General features: G+C 43.0%; 1 protein-coding gene across 1 annotated transcript in view; it reads right to left on the minus strand.

The window, feature by feature from the left end:
- FKBP9 (FKBP prolyl isomerase 9) overlaps positions 1–24,283 on the minus strand; it is a 65,704-nt gene that overhangs the window by 28,804 nt on the left and 12,617 nt on the right. The window contains exons 3-4 of the mRNA XM_068236586.1: positions 17,277–17,466; positions 12,231–12,376 (exon numbers count right to left, since the gene is read on the minus strand). Of these exons, the coding sequence (XP_068092687.1) occupies positions 12,231–12,376; positions 17,277–17,466 (336 nt within the window). The remainder of the gene's footprint in view (positions 1–12,230; positions 12,377–17,276; positions 17,467–24,283) is intronic.

Raw genomic sequence — 24,283 nt, forward strand, 5'->3', positions numbered from 1 at the left:
CTTGGTTCCCTCTTACTGGTTTGATTTCTCTGCATCCCCTACAACCCCTACATGGGAAGAAACCCTTTTGTCCCAGTAAATCCCCTGTTGTAATTCTTGGGGGTTCAATGAAGCTATTAACCAATTTTGATTTCAAATTAGGGGCTTTTCTGTAAATAAACTTAGGCTTTTTGGGTACAGCTTTTTTAAGGGTGGGGTCCAGCTGCAGGATATTCCAGTGCTTTCTTATAATTTTTTCAACATCTCGGTATTGACTGTTATAGTCCAACAATATATCAAACTCCCCAAAATTCCTGGTTACTTTAATCTTATTTTTCAGTAACTCGTCCCGATTCATTTGTGCGACTTTTTCCACCTCTGATCGTAGCAACCCTTCACCATAACCCTTTTCCCTAAATCTCTGAATTATTAGTTCACTTTGCTCCCTGAAATCCTCCACATGGGAACAGTTCCTTCTGATTCTCATCAGCTGTCCCTTTGGTATATTGTCAAGCCACTGATTGTGGTGGCAGCTCTCCCTGGGTATATACCCATTTTTATCAGTGGGCTTAAAAAAGGTATTGGTCACTAGCTCCCTCCCCTCAATTTTAATAGTCAGATCTAGAAAATCTACCTTAGTGGTGTTAATATTCCATGTGATTTTTATTTCCGGCCAGTGGTCATTCATACTCTCACAGAAGGTGTTAAGATCGTCCCTCGGTCCCCTCCATACAAAGAACAAATCGTCTATAAATCTATTCCAAGCAACAACATTCCCACCCCTATCCATCTGTAATATTTCCTCCTCCCATCGCCCCATGTATAAATTAGCTACACTAGGGGCATATTTAGCTCCCATAGCACAGCCAGTTTCCTGTAAATAATATTCATTCTGGTACCAAAAGTAGTTATGCATCAACGAATATTTCAAAATTTCCAATCAAAATTCCACTTGAGAGTCTTTCAAACTTCCACCTCCCTTCAGTGATTCCTCTACGATTTTCATACCCTTCTCATGAGGAATCACTGTATAAAGTGAAGTAACATCACCTGTGACTAACATATCCCCTGGTAAAATGACTATATCCCTCATTTTCTGTAATAAATGTTTGGTATCCTTCAACAGGAAAGGTAGTTTTGTCACCTCTGGTTGCAAGAACCAGTCTATATATTCGCCCAGTCTTTGGGTTAGGGATCCCACCCCACTGACTATGGGTCTCCCCGGTGGGTTTCTGGTATCCTTGTGTATTTTGGGATTGAAATATATAACAGGTATGCGGGGGTGGGTGGGTAATAAGTATCGCAACTCTTCAGTTGATAATATCCCCTCCTTTTCTCCTCCCAGTAGTATACTTTTCAAAACATCTTTATATTCATGGGTGGGATTTCTTCTCAACCGTTTGTACGTATCCCCATCACTAAGAATTCTGGTCATCTCTGCTTTGTACTGTTGAGCATTCATAATCACCAAACCACCGCCCTTATCAGCTGGTTTTAAAATTAAATTCTTATCCTCCACCAGCTTTCTGATTTGGTCCCCATACTTTTTGTTATTCCTCTGTAATTTAAAGAGGAACTCCAGTGAAAATAATGTAATAAAAAAAGTGCTTTATTTTTACAATAATTATGTATACATGATTTAGTCAGTGTTTGCTCATTGTAAAATCTTTCCTCTCCCAGATTCACATTCTGACTTGTATTACATGGTGACATTGTTACTGTGGGCAGATTATGGAGCTGTTTCTAGCTGGTCTGGCTTTAACAGACAGCTATTTCCTGTCTGAACATTGTTACATTGTGACAGTTTGCCCAGAGTACCGTACGGTACCAGAGCCTCTTGTGGGAGGGGTTTCAGCACAAAATCAGTCATACAGCGCCCCCTGATGGTCTGTTTGTTAAAATCATTATTTTTCTCATGTAAAAGTGGGTATCAGCTACTGATTGGGATAAAGTTCAATTCTTGGTCGGAGTTTCTCTTTAACATCCAGTGTGTCCAGCTCATTTAATATTGCTCTTTTAAAGGTTTCTATTGTCCCCCCTTTCGTCTGATCTTGGGGGTTAAATGTGGATCTACCGTATTTTTCGGACTATAAGACGCTCCGGACTATAAGACGCACCTAGGTTTAACCACTTGAGGACCACAGTCTTTTCGCCCCTTAAGGACCAGAGCCTTTTTCTCCATTCAGACCACTGCAGCTTTCACGGTTTATTGCTCGGTCATACAACCTACCACCTAAATGAATTTTACCTCCTTTTCTTGTCACTAATACAGCTTTCTTTTGCTGCTATTTGATTGCTGCTGCGAGTTTTAGTTTTTATTATATTCATCAAAAAAGACATGAATTTTGGCAAAAAAATGACTTTTTTAACTTGCTGTGCTGACATTTTTCAAATAAAGTAAAATTTCCTATACATTTGAGCACGAAAGTTATTCTGCTACATGTCTTTGATAAAAAAAAAACCATTCAGTGTATATTTATTGGATTGGGTAAAAGTTATAGCGTTTACAAACTATGGTGCCAAAAGTGAATTTTCCCATTTTCAAGCATCTCTGACTTTTCTGCACACCTGTCAGGTTTCATGAGGGGCTAAAATTCCAGGATAGTACAAATACCCCCCAAATGACCCCATTTTGGAAAGAAGACATCCCAAAGTATTCAGTGAGAGGCATGGTGAGTTCATAGAAGATTTTATTTTTTGTCACAAGTTAGCGGAAAATGACACTTTCTGACAAAAAAAAGAAAAAAAAAAAGTTTCCATTTCTTCTAACTTGCGACAAAAAAAAATGAAATCTGCCACGGACTCACTATGCTCCTCTCTGAATACCTTGAAGTGTCTACTTTCCAAAATGGGGTCATTTGTGGGGTGTGTTCACTGTCCTGGCATTTTGGAGGGTGCCTAATTGTAAGCACCCCTGTAAAGCCTAAAGATGCTCATTGGACTTTTGGCCCCTTAGCGCAGTTAGGCTGCAAAAAAGTGCCACACATGTGGTATTGCCGTACTCAGGAGAAGTAGTATAATGTGTTTTGGGGTGTATTTTTACACATACCCATGCTGGGTGGGAGAAATCTCTCTGTAAATGGACAATTGTGTGTAAAAAAAAAAATCAAAAGATTGTCATTTACAGAGATATTTCTCCCACCCAGCATGAGTATGTGTAAAAATACACCCCAAAACACATTATACTACTTCTCCTGAGTACGGCGATACCACATGTGTGGCACTTTTTTGCACCCTAACTGCGCTAAGGGGCCCAAAGTTCAATGAGTACCTTTAGGATTTCACAGGTCATTTTGAGAAATTTCGTTTCAAGACTACTCCTCACGCTTTAGGGCTCCTAAAATGCCAGGACAGTATAGGAACCCCACAAATTACCCCATTTTAGAAAGAAGACACCCCAAGGTATTCCGTTAGGAGGATGGTGAGTTCATAGAAGATTTTTTTTTTTGTCACAAGTTAGCGGAAATTGATTTTAATTGTTTTTTTTCACAAAGTGTCATTTTCCGCTAACTTGTGACAAAAAATAAAATCTTCTATGAACTCACCATACTCCTAACGGAATACCTTGGGTTGTCTTCTTTCTAAAATGGGGTCATTTGTGGGGTTCCTGTACTGCCCTGGCATTTTAGGGGCCCTAAACCGTGAGGAGTAGTCTTGAAACCAAATGTCGCAAAATGACCTGTGAAATCCTAAAGGTACTCATTGGACTTTGGGCCTCTTAGCGCACTTAGGGTGCAAAAAAGTGCCACACATGTGGTACCGCCGTACTCAGGAGAAGTAGTATAATGTGTTTTGGGGTGTATTTTTACACATACCCATGCTGGGTGGGAGAAATATCTCTGTAAATGACAATTGTTTGATTTTTTTTTTTACACACAATTGTCCTTTTACAGAGATATTTCTCCCACCCAGCATGGGTATGTGTAAAAATACACCCCAAAACACAATATACTACTTTTTCTGAGTACGGCGATACCACATGTGTGACACTTTTTTGCAACCTAGGTGCGCTAAGGGGCCTAGCGTCCTATTCACAGGTCATTTTGAGGCATTTGGATTCTAGACTACTGCTCACGGTTTAGGGCCCCTAAAATGCCAGGGCAGTATAGGAACCCCACAAGTGACCCCATTTTAGAAAGAAGACACCCCAAGGTATTTTGTTAGGAGTATGGTGAGTTCATAGAAGATTTTTTTTTTTGTCACAAGTTAGCGGAAAATGACACTTTGTGAAAAAAACAATAAAAATCCAATTTCCGCTAACTTTTGACAAAAAATAAAATCTTCTATGAACTCATCATACACCTAACAGAATACCTTGGGGTGTCTTCTTTCTAAAATGGGGTCACTTGTGGGGTTCCTATACTGCCCTGGCATTTTAGGGGCCCTAAACCGTGAGGAGTAGTCTTGAACCCAAATGTCTCAAAATGACCTGTGAAATCCTAAAGGTACTCATTGGACTTTGGGCCCCTTAGCACAGTTAGGCTGCAAAAAAGTGTCACACATGTGGTATCGCCGTACTCAGAAGAAGTAGTATAATGTGTTTTGTGGTGTATTTTTACATATAACCATGCTGGGTGGGAGAAATATCTCTGTAAATGACACATTTTTGATTTTTTTTACACACAATTGTCCATTTACAGAGAGATTTCTCCCACCCAGCATGGGTATGTGTAAAAATACACCACAAAACACATTATACTACTTCTCCTGAGTATGGCGATACCACATGTGTGACACTTTTTTGCAGCCTAGGTGCGCTAAGGGGCCCAACGTCCTATTCACAGGTCATTTTGAGGCATTTGTTTTCTAGACTACTCCTCACGGTTTAGGGGCCCTAAAATGCCAGGGCAGTATAGGAACCCCACAAGTGACCCCATTTTAGAAAGAAGACACCCCAAGGTATTCCGTTAGGGGTATGGTGAGTTCATAGAAGATTTTATTTTTTGTCACAAGTTAGTGAAAAATGACACTTTGTGAAAAAAACAATAAAAATCCAATTTCCGCTAACTTTTGACAAAAAATAAAATCTTCTATGAACTCATCATACACCTAACAGAATACCTTGGGGTGTCTTCTTTCTAAAATGGGGTCACTTGTGGGGTTCCTATACTGCCCTGGCATTTTACGGGCCCAAAACTGTGAGTAGTCTGGAAACCAAATTTCTCAAAATGACTGATCAGGGGTATAAGCATCTGCAAATTTTGATGACAGGTGGTCTATGAGGGGGCAAATTTTGTGGAACCGGTCATAAGCAGGGTGGCCTCTTAGATGACAGGATGTTTTGGGCCTGATCTGATGGATAGGAGTGCTAGGGGGGTGACAGGAGGTGATTGATGGGTGTCTTAGGGGGCGGTTAGAGGGGAAAATAGATGCAATCAATGCACTGGGGAGGTGATCGGAAGGGGGTCTGAGGGGGATCTGAGGGTTTGGCCGAGTGATCAGGAGCCCACACGGGGCAAATTAGGGCCTGATCTGATGGGTAGGTGTGCTAGGGGGTGACAGGAGGTGATTGATGGGTGTCTCAAGGTGTGATTAGAGGGGGGAAATAGATGCAAGCAATGCACTAGCGAGGTGATCAGGGCTGGGGTCTGAGGACGTTCTGAGGTGTGGGCGGGTGATTGGGTGCCCGCAAGGGGCAGATTAGGGTCTAATCTGATGGGTAACCGTGACAGGTGGTGATAGGGGGTGATTGATGGGTAATTAGTGGGTGTTTAGAGGAGAGAATAGATGTAAACGATGGATTTGGGAGGTGATCTGATGTCGGATCTGCGGGCGATCTATTGGTGTGGGTGGGTGATCAGATTGCCCGCAAGGGGCAGGTTAGGGGCTGATTGATGGGTGGCAGTGACAGGGGGTGATTGATGGGTGGCAGTGACAGGGGGTGATTGATAGGTGATTGACAGGTGATCAGTGGGTTATTACAGGGAATAACAGATGTAAATATTGCACTGGCGAATTGATAAAGGGGGGTCTGAGGGCAATCTGAGCGTGTGGGCGGGTGATTGGGTGCCCGCAAGGGGCAGATTAGGGTCTAATCTGATGGGTAACAGTGACAGGTGGTGATAGGGGGTGATTGATGGGTGATTGATGGGTAATTAGTGGGTGTTTAGAGGAGAGAAGAGATGTAAACACTGCACTTGGGAGGTGATCTGATGTCGGATCTGCGGGCGATCTATTGGTGTGGGTGGGTGATCAGATTGCCCGCAAGGGGCAGGTTAGGGGCTGATTGATGGGTAGCAGTGACAGGGGGTGATTGACGGGTGATTGACAGGTGATTGACAGGTGATCAGGGGGGATAGATGCATACAGTACACGGGGGGGGGGGGGGGTCTGGGGAGAATCTGAGGGGTGGGGGGGTGATCAGGAGGGGGCAGTGGGCAGGGGGGGGGATAAAAAAAAAAATAGCGTTGACAGATAGTGACAGGGAGTGATTGATGGGTGATTAGGGGGGTGACTGGGTGCAAACAGTGGTCTGGGGGGTGGGCAGGGGGGGGTCTGAGGGGTGCTGTGGGCAATCAGGGGGCAGGGGGGGGGAAATCAGTGTGCTTTGGTGCAGACTAGGGTGGCTGCAGCCTGCCCTGGTGGTCCCTCGGACACTGGGACCACCAGGGCAGGAGGCAGCCAGTATAATAGGCTTTGTATACATTACAAAGCCTATTATACTATGTACATGCGGCGATCCGGGTGCTAGTAACCCACCGGCGCTTCAGAACGGCCGGCGGGTTACTACGAGCGGTGGGCGGAGCCAGTCCCCGGCGGCTGATCGCGTCACGAATGACGCGATCGCCGCATAGCCACTCCCGCAGCCGCCCCCGCCGATGGGCGTATTGCGGTCGTTTGGGCCCAGTCTTTGCCGCCGCCCATCGGCTGGGGGCGGTTGGCAGGTGGTTAAAGGGCAAAAACTAGGGGAAAAAAAATACACTAAACCTGGGTGCATCCATGGTCCAGGAGCGTCCTATGGACCTTTCCTCCCCCTAAGATGTCTCTGTCACATTGCCAAGCTACCTTAACCCCTGCTGCCATTACAAACTATACTTCACTAACCCCTGCTGCCCCCCTCCCCCCAGCTACACTGCACTACACAACTCCCCCCCCCCCCCCCCCCCTTCCCAGCTACACTAACCAATACAATTACAACAAACGTGATCTCACCAGCCTGGTAGGCAGTAGCTGTGTCTGGTCAGGGTGTCCATGCGCTCTTTACGAAGCACAGTAGGATGACATCAGCAGCACCCACGTGATCCACAGTGTTCTTAACCAGCATAGGAGCAGCTTCTGTAATTATATACAATGCTGTTCCTTTGAGCTATAATCCCCCCCGAGCGTGCCCCACAGCAGCGCGATACACCTGGCATTATCATCCACAGGGCGCTTGCTTTGATCTATAATCCTCCCCCCCCCAGCATGCCCCGCAGCAGCGCGATACACAATGACATTAACAATGTTCTTTTAACTTGCCCAGCGTCAGCCCGCAGCTCGATCCCAGCTCGATCCCAGCTGACAAATTATGATACACTTCAGCCGCTATAGCGGCAGCCCCGTTAGCCCCCAGCTCGATCCCAGTTGATAAATTATAATAATAATAATAATCCGAACATTTGTATAGCGCTTTTCTCCTGTCGGACTCAAAGCGCTCAAGAGCTGCAGCCACTGGGACGCGCTCAAGAGGCCACCCTGCAGTGTTAGGGAGTATTGCCTTGAACTCCTTACTGAATAGGTACTTGACCTAGCCAGGATTCGAACCCTGGTCTCCCATGTCAAAGGCAGAGCCCTTAACCAGTACACTATCCATACACTTCAGCCGCTATAGCAGCAGTCTTCAGAGGCTTCAGTACTTGCATTGTTTACTTGCGTCATCACATGACCTGCCGAGTCATGCGATGACAATGCAAGTACGGAAGCCTCTGAGGACTGCCGCTATAGCGGCTGAAGTGTATCGTAACTTTTCAGCTGGGATCGAGCTGCGGGATAACGGGGCTGACGCTATAGTGGCTGAAGTGTATCATCATCTGTCAGCTGGGATCGAGCTGCAGGCTAACGGGGCTGACGCTGGGCAAGTTGAAAAAACATTGTTAATGATCACAGCGGCTTTTCCTATGCTGCCTAGAGTCATTGTGTATCGCGCTGCTGCGGGGCACGCTGGGGGGATTATAGATCAAAGCAAGCACCCTGTGATTAATAACAATGCCAGGTGTATCGCGCTGCTGTCGGGCACGCTCGGGGGGATTAAAGATCAAAGAAAGCACTGTGTATAATTGCAGCGGCTTCTCCTATGCCGCTTAGAAACAATATCAATCATGCTGCTGCTGCTTTCACCCCACTGCGGACCACAAGGAAACAAGCATTCGGACTATAAGACGCAGTCACTTTTTCTCCCCACTTTTGGGGGAGAAAAAGTGCGTCTTATAGTCCGAAAAATACGGTATTCTTTAGCTGGGTGTGTACATATTCCTGTGATGAGCTGTTCATTTTAGTAGTGGGACCCTCTTTGCTCAAAAAATACTTAACATTCAGAGTTCGTATTTATTTAAACTAAGATATGTTTCAAATTTGTTTACTTTCTTTAGGGGGGGGGGGGGGGGGGCAACATTTAGACCTTTATCCAACATTGATATCTGTTCTTTATCTAAGGGGACTCCACTTATGTTAAAAATTCCTCCCCCTTTGGGTTTAGTTCTATTTTGTTATTTTAATCCTCCTCTATTTCCCCGTCTCTTCTTCCTTGACCCCCTCCCCAGTCGTCTCCTTTCCGTATATGTTGTTGTTCCCATGCATCTCGGTGGTTGACCCCTAAAAAATGCTCATCATATTCAACCTGCTCATCGTACTCCTCCAACTCTTGATATCTATTTGTAAGGGGCAGATCATCATGATTTCTTCCTTCCTTATTCCTATTTAGATCTCTATCTCTCAAATTATAGTGTCTAGTACCATATCTAGGGGGTTCGCCTGCTGATGCTTGGTATGAATATAGAATTCGATCTGAACTGCTATATAACCACAGACATATAGATGTAATAGGAATAGGGGATTGGAGGGAGTAAATGGGACAGGCAAGGTCTGTACTTGAGGGTGAGTTTTTAGGGAGTATCATCAAGACATGGGATATTTAATGAAATGTAACGGTATGTAGTAAGAGAAAAACAATATATTATACAAGTGGACCCTGACCCCAGGGGAGACAAATAATCGCAGTTTGCACGACATCACTAAAAAAAAAGCCTTAGTGCCATTGGGAAACGTGAATTATTAATGTTGAGTGATATAGATACTGACCACTAGGTGGCAGAAAATTGGGGATTTTCAGCACTGATGGGACTCTCGTATGCAATATTTAAATTTTAGTTTGATTTTATAAATTGTAATAAAATGTTTACTGTTAAGCATGGAGTATGTAAATGGCAGAGAAGTCTGGCGAAAACTGGCCCTGGAATAAACTAAATTTGAGGAGTCCTGATAATAATAAAAGATACTGAATAGGAACTAGCGGGGGCCATATTGCTGTAGCCTAAATTTCATTGAGACGCATAGATTATAGAACAGAAGGCGGAGCGCAGTGCAGTATAAGAGGGACGTGACACGCCAGTGACGTCAGCCCCTGAGGAGTCCGATTGGACGAAACGCGTAGGGCGGAGCTACGTCCGTGCGCGTCTGACGTCACTGCAGTGGAGCGAAGCCGAAACGACCTTACTGGTAGCGGGGAGTCGGGAGCCTGAGGTGGACGGAATCTGAGGGAGTGCGGGACGCCGTGCCCAGCCAGATGCCAGGACAGACCCCACTGCCAGGACATATGATGTGCAATATTTCAAGACAAATTATGTGAGCGCGCAATTGTAGCGCGGGTGGCTTCTATTCTAAGGCATAATACGCTATGATGGTCTTATGTGTTTTTATGTTCCATATATGGTGGAAACTTGTATCCGAGTATTAAAGCAGCATTGAAGATTTAAAGTGCCAGTGGGGTGATTTACACCATAACATGCTAGATCCACCTGGTTTCTGAGGTGGCAACAATTTGGTGAGCGCAATCTATTATTGGGGAGCGGACTCACAAGAAGTGCATTTTTTCACTATCACCTGGGTGTTTATCATACTGTGACAGAATTACGCTATGTATAGCGACCTTTTGTCTTATAGGTTTTATTGGTGAGCGCAGCTCAGCGGAATATGTGATTTCAAAACTCTGGAAAAGTGAAGCAGCGATCCCAAACAAGTGACTTTTCTATTTAATGAACTTTCTGGCTGATTTTGTGCTTTAGACGTTTTACTACAGAACTCTGAACTAGCTTGTTGTTGAAAAAACCCAGCCCTTGATTAGATAACATAAGGCTTTAAGAGTGACTGGTTACAATATACAGTGGTACAGTCCACAAGCGGTGTGAGATTATTAGACAGCGCAGCCCTATCTAATTGTGATCCTTTTTCCTTGCATACTGCCAAGCGCTCTTGTCCATGCTGCACAGAAATACCCTCACAAAAGATAGATACCACCTCCATGGATTACGGTAGATATGGCGGTCTTTGCTGCACAGGGAGTACTCTTAGTGATGGTCAATACGGTACTAATAATTATAGCAGTACAATGCACTGGAATTCTCATGGAATGGTCATTTTTATGCTCAACTAATGAGATTGATTACAGGTGATCACAAGTGGAGGCCAATTAGCTTGGGTGTGTAATGGAGAAGCTGGTTAGTTACACCTCAGGGGTGATCCCTTTATTCATCGCAGTGATTATGTCTTATTTGTTGAACTGTTGCTATGGTATTATATCTTGCACCCACCATTTTAGAGCTACAATCGCCCTGCTAGTGTGCACGGGACACTTTCTGGAGGAGGGGTTACACTGTTTTTTCACCTTCTTGTGCTGCAGGAACTCTCAGCAGCACATAAGGAGGGATGCTTTGTAATCAAAGATGAGCTCAAAGATGACCAAAAGTAAATGTTACTCTAGTGCATCAAGCCTGTATGCAGGCTGCAGTAAGCTGCAACAATGTATTGAAGTTTAGTACAACAAGCCCTAAATACAAGTGCTGACACGAAAAGTCTGCACTTGTGCTGGCTGCATTTTGGGTAGACCACTGCTTTCTTTGTCTGCTCTGCAAGCAATAAAACAAGGTCTTTAACTTCTGACACTGGAGGATCTCTACAGTAGCAATATCCCAATAAATGATGCAAATAATGCTCAAATAAAGAAAAAGTAAAATTACAATTATGAGTTTGACAATGCAGGGCATTCATGAGGCAGTATGGTGGTATTGTCCTTTTATCACAATAATGTTTTATATTGAGTTTGACAATGTAGTGCATCCATGAGGCAGTATGGTGGTATAGTCTTTATCACAATAATGTTTTATATTTTTCAAATAAAAGAAAAGAAGGAAACAGAGTACTAAAGGGAGTCGAGGCAGGGACCCACTATAAATTGCTACAGTGCTTTTAAATCGCACAAGCACTGTATGCAGCTATTCCCAGTACGATTCCAATCTCCAGCGTTTTGAAGCACTATACAGTAAACTGTACAGTGCTTAGGATTTATTTAAATAAACTTTATTATACTTACCATGTGTCCTGATGTCTGTCTTCTGCCCGTAGCCCTGCTCCCTAGCAGAAGAGGTCATAGGTGTTTCTAGCACCAATCAGAGAAGCGCCTGTGATCTCTTCTGCTAAGGGGCAGGGCTATGTACAAAAGCAAGACATTGGGATCCATGGTAAGTATAATAAACTTTATTTAACAAGGAAATGCTCCCCCCTCCACCAAAAATCTATTTGAAAAGCAATTTAAAAAGCAATTGTGCAGCGCTTTTATACGTTGCATTGGAGCATGAATGTACCCAAAAGGCAAAGCATTTTTTAGAATCGCAAATCCAAAAACGCAGCCAAAAGCGCTCTAGTGGGTCTCAGCCCTCATTTGGAGAAAAATACCAGGTTATCATAAAAAGTTACCATGCATAAACTGTACAGTTTTTTGGACCTGCAGCTACAGAAGTACAGCAAAAACAATAACTGACGTGCTAAATAACACCTAAGGTGGTACACAGCCCCTGATGTCACTCAAACCAGTGATTGTCTCACCTTAGTGGAGATATAAAAGAATAAAGTAACCATAAAAAGAGTGAGAGTGCGTACCATACTATATACTTGTTTGGCATCTGTGGTGCCATTTTTTTTAACTGGAATACTAAAATAGGGATGTAACCGTGGATGATTTATATCCAACTTAAAACTGTGAATGTAAATGCTGGTCTTACCGTCACCATCTTCTCCATAAGCGAGAAAAGGCGGAACTGTGATTATACGTTTTTCACCTACACACATTCCCAAAAGACCAGTATCCATTCCAGGGATTAACCACCCGATTCCTATATATGTGTCATATGTCTTCATACGATTGTGACTAAAAAAATTGAAAAAAGAATAAGCATGATAATTTTACACTTTCCAACATGAGGCAGACTGTGGTTTAAAGTATATTTACTAAAAACTATTAGGTTAAGTAGCACAAGTAATCTTGAATTAAAACTTAAAGAGAATCTGTATTGTTAAAATCGCACAAAAGTAAACATACCAGTGCGTTAGGGGACATCTCCTATTACCCTCTGACACAATTTCGCCACTCCTCGCCACATTAAATGTGGTTAAAAACAGTTTTAAAAAGTTTGTTTATAAACAAACAAAATGGCCACCAAAATAGGAAGTAGGTTGATGTACAGTATGTCCACACATAGAAAATACATCCATACACAAGCAGGCTGTATACAGCCTTCCTTTTGAATCTCAAGAGATCATTTGTGTGTTTCTTTCCCCCTGTTCTCATGCACTGAAGTTTCAGGCTGCTTGTTTCTTCCTGCAAACAGCTTTGCCCTTGTCTGTAATTCTTCAGTATGTGAAAGCCCAGCCAGCTCAGAGGACGATTTATCCAGCTTGTAAAAGATAAGAGAGAAGAGAGAAGCTGCTCTAATCCTAAATAACACACAGGCAGTGTGCATAGAGGGGCCTGGAGGGGGAAGTTCATAGCAGAACCACAATACTGAAGAACTTGGCAGCCTTCCAGACACAGGCCGACAAGTCTGACAGGGGAAAGATACATTGATTTATTACAGAGACAGTGATAGTATAAAGTGCTGCAGTAAGCCAGAACACATTAGAATAGCTTTTTGAACTTGTAGGATGATAAAAAACAGGATGCAATTTTTGTTACGGAGTCTCTTTAAGCATCACATTAATAATGGGTCTGGGCATTTGCTACTATGACATATGCAATAATATATTAAAATAATTTTATGGCACTTAAACAACACATAGTACAAATATGTTTTTTTAGTATAACAGTATCAGAACTTTTTGTCCCGTTGGTTGGCAGATGCTCCATTATAAATAGTGGCACTTGCTCCCTGCTGTGCTGCTTTCACCCCACCTAAGGGCTAGTTTCCTTATGCACGCTTTCAGCCGCACTTAAGGGGACGCGATCGCAGGGATCACATAGACTGCACTCTCTGATGTTTCCACACATGCGCTGTGATTCACAACTGAATCGCAGCACCTGGTTGCCTGCAATTTAGCCCAATTGCGCCAGTGATCCCATTCATTATAATGAATGGGATCGAAAACGCCACCCCCGGGGAATTGCGTGCAACGCAGAGCCGCGCAGCTCTGTGATGTACATGGAAATGAGCCCTAAGTCTTACATTATTTATTCAACAGTTGCATAGCATGAAACACTGTTACATTATATACTGTATAAAGGAAGAAGAATGCTTACTTGTCTCTAAAAGGGGCTCTTCTCTGTTCCTTGACTGCATTTTTTTAAAATGTGAGGAATATGGAGGCTGTCATATTTATTTACTTTATTGCAGCAGGAAGTAGTGAGATTAAGTTAAGTAGCATTGCAGACAGAGAAGCCCGTCTCAAGTGAACTTCGCTTGGAGCCAGGAAGGAGGTGAGCTGTTTCTAGAGGCTTCTCTGCAGTGGAGGGGGGGGGGGGAGAACGGAGGGGGGCCCCTGGAAAAGGAGGAAGATGTCGGCCCAGCCCCCCCCCCCCGCGGCTGGGTTCCAGTGCTGCTGCGGCTCCCTCCATCACCTATACTGGGACACCTATGCCTATACTAGGGGGCCTATACCTAGCTAACCTATACTGGGGGCACCTATAGCTGGCTACCTATACTGGGGGCACCCACGCCTGACTACCTATACTTGGGGCATCTTTGCCTGGCTAACCTATACTGGGGGCACCTATAGCTGGCTAAATAAATACCGGTAGTAGCACTTTCTGTGCATAGCACAGTTTACAAATCATATAAAAAACTACCATGAGACAGGATGCAATCATCTAAAGTGTATTGTAATTTTTCACCATTATACACAAGAAATAAGCATTCCCACCGCATAAAAATTTTCACCATCCCTATAAAAACCCGACCCCCTACTGCCTGCAGGCCAACTGAATTGAAAACTCCTGAAAAATGCTTATATTTGATGAAACAATGCAGTCCTTACATCACTTCAAAGATATCTAAAGGGGCCCATACACTGGTGGATTTCAGCCATCGATCGATCGATTCTATAGAATCGATCGATGAGAAATCGATTCTATTGAATTCCCCGATCGATTTGCAGTCGATTTGATCCATCTGACAGGATGAAAAATCTAGGTCGATCTGCTGCTGACAGCAGATCAATGGCCTATAGAGTTGCATTGGATCTAATGGTCCAATAATGCATTTAGATCTATTTCCAATAGATTTCATTCTGAAATATATTGGAAATCTGTTCCTAGTGTGTGGCACACATTAGATAGATTCCTGTCAGATTCTACTTGGCATTTTACACTAATCTATCTTATGGTCGAATCTGCTGCAAATGTATAAGTGTATGGCCACCTATAGTCCTGAATATGTATATTTTGATATGCGCATCATAGATATAGAAACTCTTCGCTGGCAAGACTAAATTGCAGCAATTGGGGTCCCCCTCTCAAACAACGTCTCCCCACTACGTACTTATCCTCCAAAATGTTCTATATCAATCTCATATCTGACGGGAAAATTTAGATAATTGCATCGTGTCTCATGGTAGTTTTTTATATAACCTATAGCTGGCTACCTATTCTGGAGGCACCTATAGCTGGCTACCTATACTGGGGGCACCTATGCTGGCTATCTATACTGGGGGCACCCATGTCTGGCTACCTATACTGGGGGCATCCATACCTGACTACCTATACTGGAGGTCCCTATGCCTGGCTACCTATACTGGGGGCACCTATGCACCTAATGGTACTCTATACTGGGGGAGGGGCACAATTTTTAGGCTGGGTTCACATTTGCGTTAGCAGTCAGGATTTTCCGGACCGGATCCGGAACGTACTGTATACTGTACAAACGGAACGGACGTTTGGCAATCCAATGATAGTCTATGGATGTGTACATACTCGTCCGTTCCACACGGACCGGATACGGACTCCGGACACTTTTCCAACTTGCTCTATTTTTCACGTACGTCGGATCTGGCTGCCGAACCCGGACCGGATCCTGACTGCACCATCTGCACAGCTGAACCAATGAGAAACGGAAAGGAGGCAACACACTCGCTATAAAAAATCTGGACGTTCTACCCACTTCCTATGCGTTTTCATGGGCCCAGCGTTTGAGGAGTGGAGCAGCAGTGACTTGTTGCTGGAGATATTTGGCAGCATATCGGAAGAAGAGGTGAGGCCCTACACACCTGAGGACCTGATTCTACAGGTGCAGCAGCTACCTGCCTGGTGCACCCACCATCTCCTGCGAGGAGCACGCCTTCTTCCCACATAGTATAGGTAAAAATCAAAAAGGAGACAATTCCCAGGTAAAATAAGTACAAAAACACTGGATCCATGGTAAAAACTGCAGTCTCTATATCCAAGGATGGTCTCCACACGTCAGGTTGTCTCCAACAATGGCCCCAGGGCTTCTGCAGACCTCCCAGACTCCAAGAATTTATATAGTCTGTATCTCTTTAACCTCCTTGGCGGTATGAAAAATACCGCCAGGAGGGAGCGCAGCAGTTTTTAAAAAAATTTTTTTTTTTTTAATCATGTAGCGAGCCGAGGGCTCGCTACATGATAGCTGCTGCTGAGCGGCATCCCCCCGCCCGCTTCGATCGCCTTCGGCGATCTCCGATCAGGAAATCCCGTTCATAGAACGGGATTTCCTGGAGGGCTTCCCCCGTCGCCATGGCGACGGGGCGGGATGACGTCACCGACGTCACTGACGTCGGGACGTCATTGGGAGTCCCGGGCCACCCCTCGGCGCTGCCTGGCACTGATTGGCCAGGCAGCGCTGGGGTCTGGGGGGGGGGGGGCCGCGCGCCACAGCAAATAGCGGCGATCGGGCGGGGGCCGGCGGCGATCAGAGTGCTGGCGCAGCTAGCAAAGTGCTAGCTGCGTCCAGCAAAAAAAAAATTATGAAAATCGGCCCAGCAGGGCCTGAGCGGCACCCTCCGGCGGCTTACCCCGTGTCACACACGGGGTTACCGCCAGGGAGGTTAAAAACGGATCCGGATATCAACCTGATCACCTACTGATGAAAAACCGGATGCAAACGGAACGGATCCGGACCAGATCCTGAGTGCAACCGTACGCATCCGGTCCGGATGCGCACGGAACGGATCCGGACATTCGTTCCGTTTTTTGCAAAAACGCAAGTGTGAACGGGGCCTTACACCTTCGCCCTGGGTGCAATTATGTTAATTAACATAGTAGTGGCCGTGCTAGTAGAGTATCGCGGTAGAGATACATCACTATCGCGCAGCTATTGTAAGCAGCGGGCGTTGCTTAGTTACGCAGGCTATGCTGCCACTAGAACGCGTAGTGTGCAAGCGGGGGTCATTAAGTCATGCTAGTGTATTAGAGAAAGGGGAAATAACTTGTTTTTGTTAATGAATCAACCCCATTGTATGTATTTATTGTCTAGCTCTGCGTAATATGTTGGCTCTTTATAAATACAATGCTTAGTGATGTTTGCCTTCTTAAAACAGAAGGAATTTGCGATCATTCAGCCTTAAGTGAACATATATGGTTACCCACAATGCACCACTACTGAATATGCAAATTATCTCTTTATGTCCCTGACTTTCCTTGTGGTTTTGAGTCACACCGGGCTGCTTAGTTTCTGTGTTATAAATGCAATAAATAATAATTATAATAATAATAAAGATGGGGATGCTACATAAATCTGAAATAATGATGTACTGTATTATATTGCAGGCTCCAAATGTAAACATCCATATTTAAATTCTAAAATCCCAGAAAAAATAAATACCTGGAGTCAAAAAGCGTCCCATCCAGTAACGTCCCATTGTAGTGGTATCGAATGTAATCAGACACTTGGACGGTACGGGAACAATTTTCCGGTTTGTAGTAAGTCTCTGTTTGGACTTGGTCTGCAGGATTCCAGATATCTAATAATAGGACATCAAAGTGTAGAATGGCATCTGGGGGAACAACTCCCGCTGTGAAAAGGAAATGTAAAAGTGAAACATTATTTAATAACAAAGCATCTTCACCACAAATTAGACTACTAATTTAGTCCCTTTTTATAGGGACTAAATAACAACTACTTGTGCTCTTCCTACCTGCCAATTATATTAAAACCTACATTAAATAAAGGACGGCAGCATGTATGTTTGCAGCCTCATCCACACTTGTCAGAAATTGCACGCATTGTGTGGAATTCCAAATTCACGTTTACTGCAGCTGTAATTTATTACAATGGTGTTGTGTTAGGATTGAGTTTTCATTCGATTTTTCAAATCTGATTGTTCTGCAGGAAATATTCAGCCTGAAGGTCTCTTTTCCATGTGTGATGTGCAAATTGCATTTAATGCAAGTCAATAGTGAGTCGAAAAAATTGCAGAATTTTCTGTGCCTGTACACACTGATGCAATTTTTCATTCACAAGGTCTCACACAAAAATAATGCAAATCGTGAGACGCTGTACATAGTGGAGCAATGCAATTTTAGAAAATTGCAATCACAGTACCTGCAGCACTTTTTGAGTTTGACAAGCGCAGGAAAAACACAATGCATGCGATTTTAATTGCAGTTTTTATGTAAACAATCAGGAAAACAAGAGATGGCCTGAGCAAAATCGCAATTACATCTCAAATGCAAAAAAATCGCAAGTAGAATTAAAATATACAATTGCATTGCTATTGCATTTGTGATTGCCAATTTTCAGTGTTCAGGCCCATACATTTACATGTTAAATTCATTGGTATGCATGGAAACAAATACCTTGAGTGCAAATGTCACACTTCTAAGTAACTTCAAATCAAGCCCCCCTCACCCCTCCCAGCAAAACATTATGCCCTCCTCCCCCCCAATCACCAGGCTCCCCGACATCACTACCTCCTGATAAAATTATCTCTGATAATGTGGGCATAGCCCATGAAACAGCTTTATGGTGGGGGGAGTGTTACCCATCCCGGGGCCTCAACTATATACTGTACTTTCTGCAACAATAAATATGGAGATGTTTATCGCTCTTACTGGTATCTGCTACTTTTCCTATAAATGTATAGACATGTTTTTGGTAGCTAGCACAGTTTAATATGCAGTATTGACAAATACCTTAACGGTTTGCCTGTTTGCTTTGGGTGCTGATCTGTAGTTCTATATCCTTTCTATATAAATCAATAATAATAATTTATAAAGTGTATTAATGTAAACAGTTTTTTTATCTGACAGAACTGGATGGGGTTTAGAACACAAAGAGGGAGAGGCATTTAAAAATTATAACAGCTTTTCTCTTTCATCAACAGCTCAGAATTACTTTAAAGTGATCCTGTACCCAGGGGTGTAACTACAAATCAAGCCCCTGCCAACAAAAGTTTGCCCCACAAAGGTTCACAGCCCATTCCCAGTGTCTGCTTGGTGAGCCCCACAGCCAGGGGGCACATCTGCCAGAGGTTATCCAAAAAAGTGGCCAGCGGGATTCTCCCAGACATAACAAATGTGGCTACAACAACCCCAGATCTGGAAGACGGACCCCTGCATTGGAGGTAGAGAGAGTAAGTAGTTGGGGCCACCTTATTACATACATTATTAAAAAAAAAGCTGAATCCCTAACATAAGTATGTACGATTTTCTTTTTTCATTGCGGTCACTTTTTGTTATGTTTTTACAAGTGCTTTTTTTTTTGGTAACTATAGTGGAGAGGGGATATAAGGGATTAATAACTAACAGGGTATTTATTTTTTTATTTATTTTAATGTATTTTAAATGTCTTTTTACTTTTTGTTCACCCACACTGGTATGTTTTTTAAATGCACTGACTGAATATTTGTATTGCACATACTGTAGGTATGCACATAATGATTCAATGTCTGTCAGCAGTGCAGGCTGTCTCCTCTATTCTAATGATGTATTTAACCCCAACTGTGGGGCTTCCTGGTGGCAGCAAACCATACATTAATTTCTTATATTCTTCAAGAAACATACCGGTAGTTGTCACCAAAAAAATAAACTCCATAAGATGGGTTATGTGCCCACTGTCCAGTGCCCTAAATGTCTCAAGTCTAATGCATCATTCAGGGACATGGTTTAGGGAAGGAAGATCCTGTATCGATACTACAAGTCTAAGATCATATACGGCCTCCTCTGTGTCCCAAGATCTGCATCTGTGGCCCATTGTACCAGTCTGCCAGTACTCACTTACACCATAAAACACAATTTAGTGAGAATCCCTAATCTTAGCCAGAAAAGCTATAATTTTAAAATGGAATGCAGTTGGCACTCCCTTTTTAGATTAAGTTGGTGAATTATACAATTCCACTTAAAAGATATGTAAATATGCACAGGGCTGAATCTGCTGAAACTTGAATCCTCCATACAAACTCCCTGAAAAAGTGAATTTGTATATGTGTACTGGTCATACCTCTAGTCCAACGTCCAGTACTTTCTAACAAGCAGATTTAGTAAGGTGAATGAGTAGATTCTGCCTCAATGCAGCCATGTCAAGTTTAACTTTTCAGTTCTCTTTTTTTATTTTCACATCATGCTACTTGTTTTGTTTTTGTCAAAAAGGGGGCTAAAGATAAGTTACATCTCTATTTATTCAATAGTTGCACAAATGTGACACGCTGTTTTGATATACCGGTACTTGGATGTGCGTAATTGTTAATGTCTTTGCTACAACCAAATATTGTTGTAAATCTGTATTTTGAATAATAAGTCCATATATAAAGAAACATTGCTTAATTGGATGCACTTTGTTGACAGCAGAAGCAGTTTTGGCTTTCTTTTATGCCTAGAAAGCAGCACACCGTGAGAGAAGCTCTGCCCAGCTATGGTCAAACAGAAACAAAAAAAAATCACAGTGCTTCCAAACCTAGGCAGTGTGATTATCAGCAAAATTCTATAGCTGTTCGATCACATTTACTGGCAAGACATAACTATGCTGCTTTCTGGAAATAGAGGATAAAGAATTTCGGGGAAGAACAAAGTTAGATTTTGTATTTGTCCTTTAGCAGCCAACACTTAAAGATTCCAAATGTGTAATGGTGTTCATAGCCGCTTGTACAACCTTCCTTCCAAATGAGTTAGCATCAAACCTGTCTAAATCATACATTTAAATCCTTTTTAAGTCGCAGCTGAACTGCACGCTTGTCGGGCAGTTCAGACTACAGGCTTCGCGTGACACTCAGGTGCAATTAATTAAGAGTAACTAAATGGCATTGTTTGTAACACCACATGTCAGACATGTCACATCTGAACACGGCCAAGCTCAGATGTGACTCCATGGGGATAGGCCTCTTCACTGCCGGTACTGAAGGCAAGGAGGCACATGGCTGATGGAAAATAGCAGCTGACAGGTGGTGAATTAACCTCCTTCAGCCTCAGTGTGAAAGAGGCCTTCCAAAACTAAATGGTGAACTCCATATGGCTGCATTGCAAACTCTGAAATATAGATGCTCCAACAATTCCAGTCCATGACAGTGAAACCGTGCTGAGGCTAACATACTAGCTGCCATCCTAAGGTACTCAGCAGAAGAGTCACATAAAAACCTTGTGACTGAACAAATGACCATCAACATTTTGGTTGCCCAAAAGAATATTCATCTACCTCTCCATCCGCCGATGTCTGAAGCCATTCCCTGAAAGACTTAACCAAGAGAACTGGGCTTATAATGCCTAAAAATATTCAAAACTGGCATGAAAAACCACCTCACTCCATCCATGCACCCACACCCCACTTTACTCTCCGCCGCTTATTTAACCCTTCCAAACCAATTTAGCGATCACCCTCTGCTAGACAATCAGTTTGGAAACAACCTCTTAAACAGAGAATCAGCTTTCTGATGTATTCTTTTATCATTTTCAGTAAGAGGAGATCTACTAATCAATGTGCTGAAGATGAAAAAAGAAAGCAATGTTCCTCTTTAAACTCACTATCCTCATCAGTCTGACTCATGGAACTGATACAGGAGGGGGAGAAGCAGAACCCCAACCAGCTGTGGCTTGTACTGGAACCAAAGGAAAAAGCAGTTTTTCACAAAAGCAAACAAGTTGTCTTAACGCTCCAAACCCATAAACCCTAGACAAAACTTACATATAGTTGCATAGTTATTTTGGTTGAAAAAAGACATACGTCCATCGAGTTCAACCAGTACAAAGTACAAGTCCAGCCTGCTCCCTCACATATCCCTGTTGATCCAGAGGAAGGCGAAAAAACCCTTACAAGGCATGGTCCAATTAGCCCCTAAAGGGAAAAATTCCTTCCCGACTCCAGATGGCAATCAGATAAAATCCCTGGATCAACATCATTAGGCATTACCTAGTAATTGTAGCCATGGATGTCTTTCAGCGCAAGGAAAGCATCTAAGCCCCCTTTAAATGCAGGTATAGAGTTTGCCATAACGACTTCCTGTGGCAATGCATTCCACATCTTAATCACTCTAACTGTAAAGAACCCTTTCCTAAATAAATGGCTAAAACGTTTTTCCTCCATGCGCAGATCATGTCCTCTAGTCCTTTGAGAAGGCCTAGGGACAAAAAGCTCATCCGCCAACCTATTATATTGCCCTCTGATGTATTTATACACGTTAATTAGATCCCTTCTAAGGCGTCTTTTCTCTAGACTAAATAAACCCAGTTTATCTAACCTTTCTTGATAAGTGAGACCTTCCATTCCACATATCAATTTTGTTGCTCGTCTCTGCACCTGCTCTAAAACTGCAATATCTTTTTTGTAATGTGGTGCCCAGAACTGAATTCCATATTCCAGATGTGGCCTTACTAGAGAGTTAAACAGGGGCAATATTATGCTAGCATCTCGAGTTTTTATTTCCCTTTTAATGCATCCCAAATTTTTTTTAGCTTTAGCTGCAGCTGCTTGGCATTGAGTACGATTATTTAACTTGTTGTTAATGAGTACTCCTAAGTCCTTCTCCAAGTTTGATGTCCCCAACTGTATCCCATTTATTTTGTACGGTGCTAGACCATTAGTACGTAGAAAATGCATGACTTTACATTTGTCAACATTGAATTTCATCTGCCATGTATGTGCCCATATAGCCATCCTATCCAGATCCTGTTGCAATATGACACTATCTTCCTGAGAGTTGATGATTCTGCACAATTTTGTATCATCTGCAAAAATAGCAACATTGCTCACTAGTGCATCTACGAGGTCATTAATAAATAAATTGAAGAGCACTGGACCCAGAACAGACCCCTGTGGGACCCCACTGCTAACAGTCTCCCATTTTGAGTACGATCCATTGACCACAACTCTTTGTTTTCTGTCCATTAGCCAGTTCCCTATCCATGAACACAGACTCTTCCCCAGTCCTTGCATCCTCAACTTTTGCAGCAGACTTTTATGGGGAACAGTGTCGAAGGCCTTTGCAAAGTCCAACTTTGAACATAACTTCCTAGTACAGTGGGCAGGTCCAGCGCTTCCATAGGGGCAAACTGTTTGTCCAGGGCCCCTGAGCCGGCTGCCACTCTCCCAGGTGTACCCCTCCCCCTAAGTGTAATAGTTCAAGGCAGTCAGGGGTTTTGGAAGTAGCACACTTTACCGTATGTAGGTTAAGTGCATGACCAAGGTGCCAAGCAAAACAGTCCAAGGTTTGGTTAGCACACCAAAGTAAGTTTGTAGGAGTATTTATTCCTTAATGCAAGTCAACTCTTCGTTTGACAATTGTTTTGGGGCCACGGAGGGTCCCCTTCATCAGAGACCTAATGAAGGGGACCCTCTGTGGCCCCAAAACTCTGGTGCGCTAACCACACCTTGGACTTTACTATTTGTACTTGGTGTTTTGCTTGCCACGTTGGTTATGCACCCAACCTACATCTGGTAAGGTGTACCACTTCCAAAACCCCTGACTACCTTGAACTTTCTGGCAGAGAGAATCAGGTTTTCCTCAAGAATTGGGCAGTGTTTTGCCTCATTCATTTTAACTTCTATTCTGACAAGTGCACTAGTACCTTGCTGCAGAGAAACAATCCTACAATAAAATGCTACCACATCCATGCTCTCCCATAGGTATGGTTTTCTTTGGAAGTAAGTTGTATTGACTTTCTGACAAATATACCATTTGGTGTTAATGCCAAATAGTTTAAATTTGGTATCTTCTGACCCTAACATTTTTTTCATTTGGTTTAAGAATCTTCAAAGTGCGTTTTGGCAAAACTCAATGGAGACTTAAGGAGGAACTGTAGTGAAAATAACTTGATGAATAAAATTGCTTATTTTTTACAAAATTCCTTTTTCCCATTGTACAACTCTTCTCTCTCTCTCCTTTTATTAAATCACAGATTGCTATGGGCTATAGCAGTTTCACACTATCACAGCCCACTAATAACTTATAGACATTCAACATATACCAAACTTTAACGTTGGGACCGCAAGATCTAGGGGATTTATATAACACTTAAGATGCCCATAGACCTAACGATTCTGATTAAAGATAAATCTGTCTCCAAACTCGCTGGTTCCACCAGATTTATTACACCTTTATGTGATTATATAAATTTACCCCTAATCTCACCAGCTCTTACTGGCGTCCGACTGACTCTGGTTAATTTAAACATATGAGCTGGGATTGTCAATATATCCAGGCTTTCTGGATCAAAGTGCTTACATTCATGCAAGAAAAAATAGACTTACCCTTTGTCCTTTCCCCTAAAGTATGTTTGTTGGGACTGATTGAGGAACTTCCTCTCAATAAACATAAGAAATTACTGATGTGGCTCCTTTTCTTCTATGCTAAGAAAACTATTTCTCTAGAATGGAAGACGACTGTTGAACCTTCTTTTCTGACT

This window comes from Hyperolius riggenbachi, chromosome 5, assembly GCF_040937935.1.
Source record: "Hyperolius riggenbachi isolate aHypRig1 chromosome 5, aHypRig1.pri, whole genome shotgun sequence".
Classification (NCBI taxonomy): Eukaryota; Metazoa; Chordata; class Amphibia; order Anura; family Hyperoliidae; genus Hyperolius; species Hyperolius riggenbachi.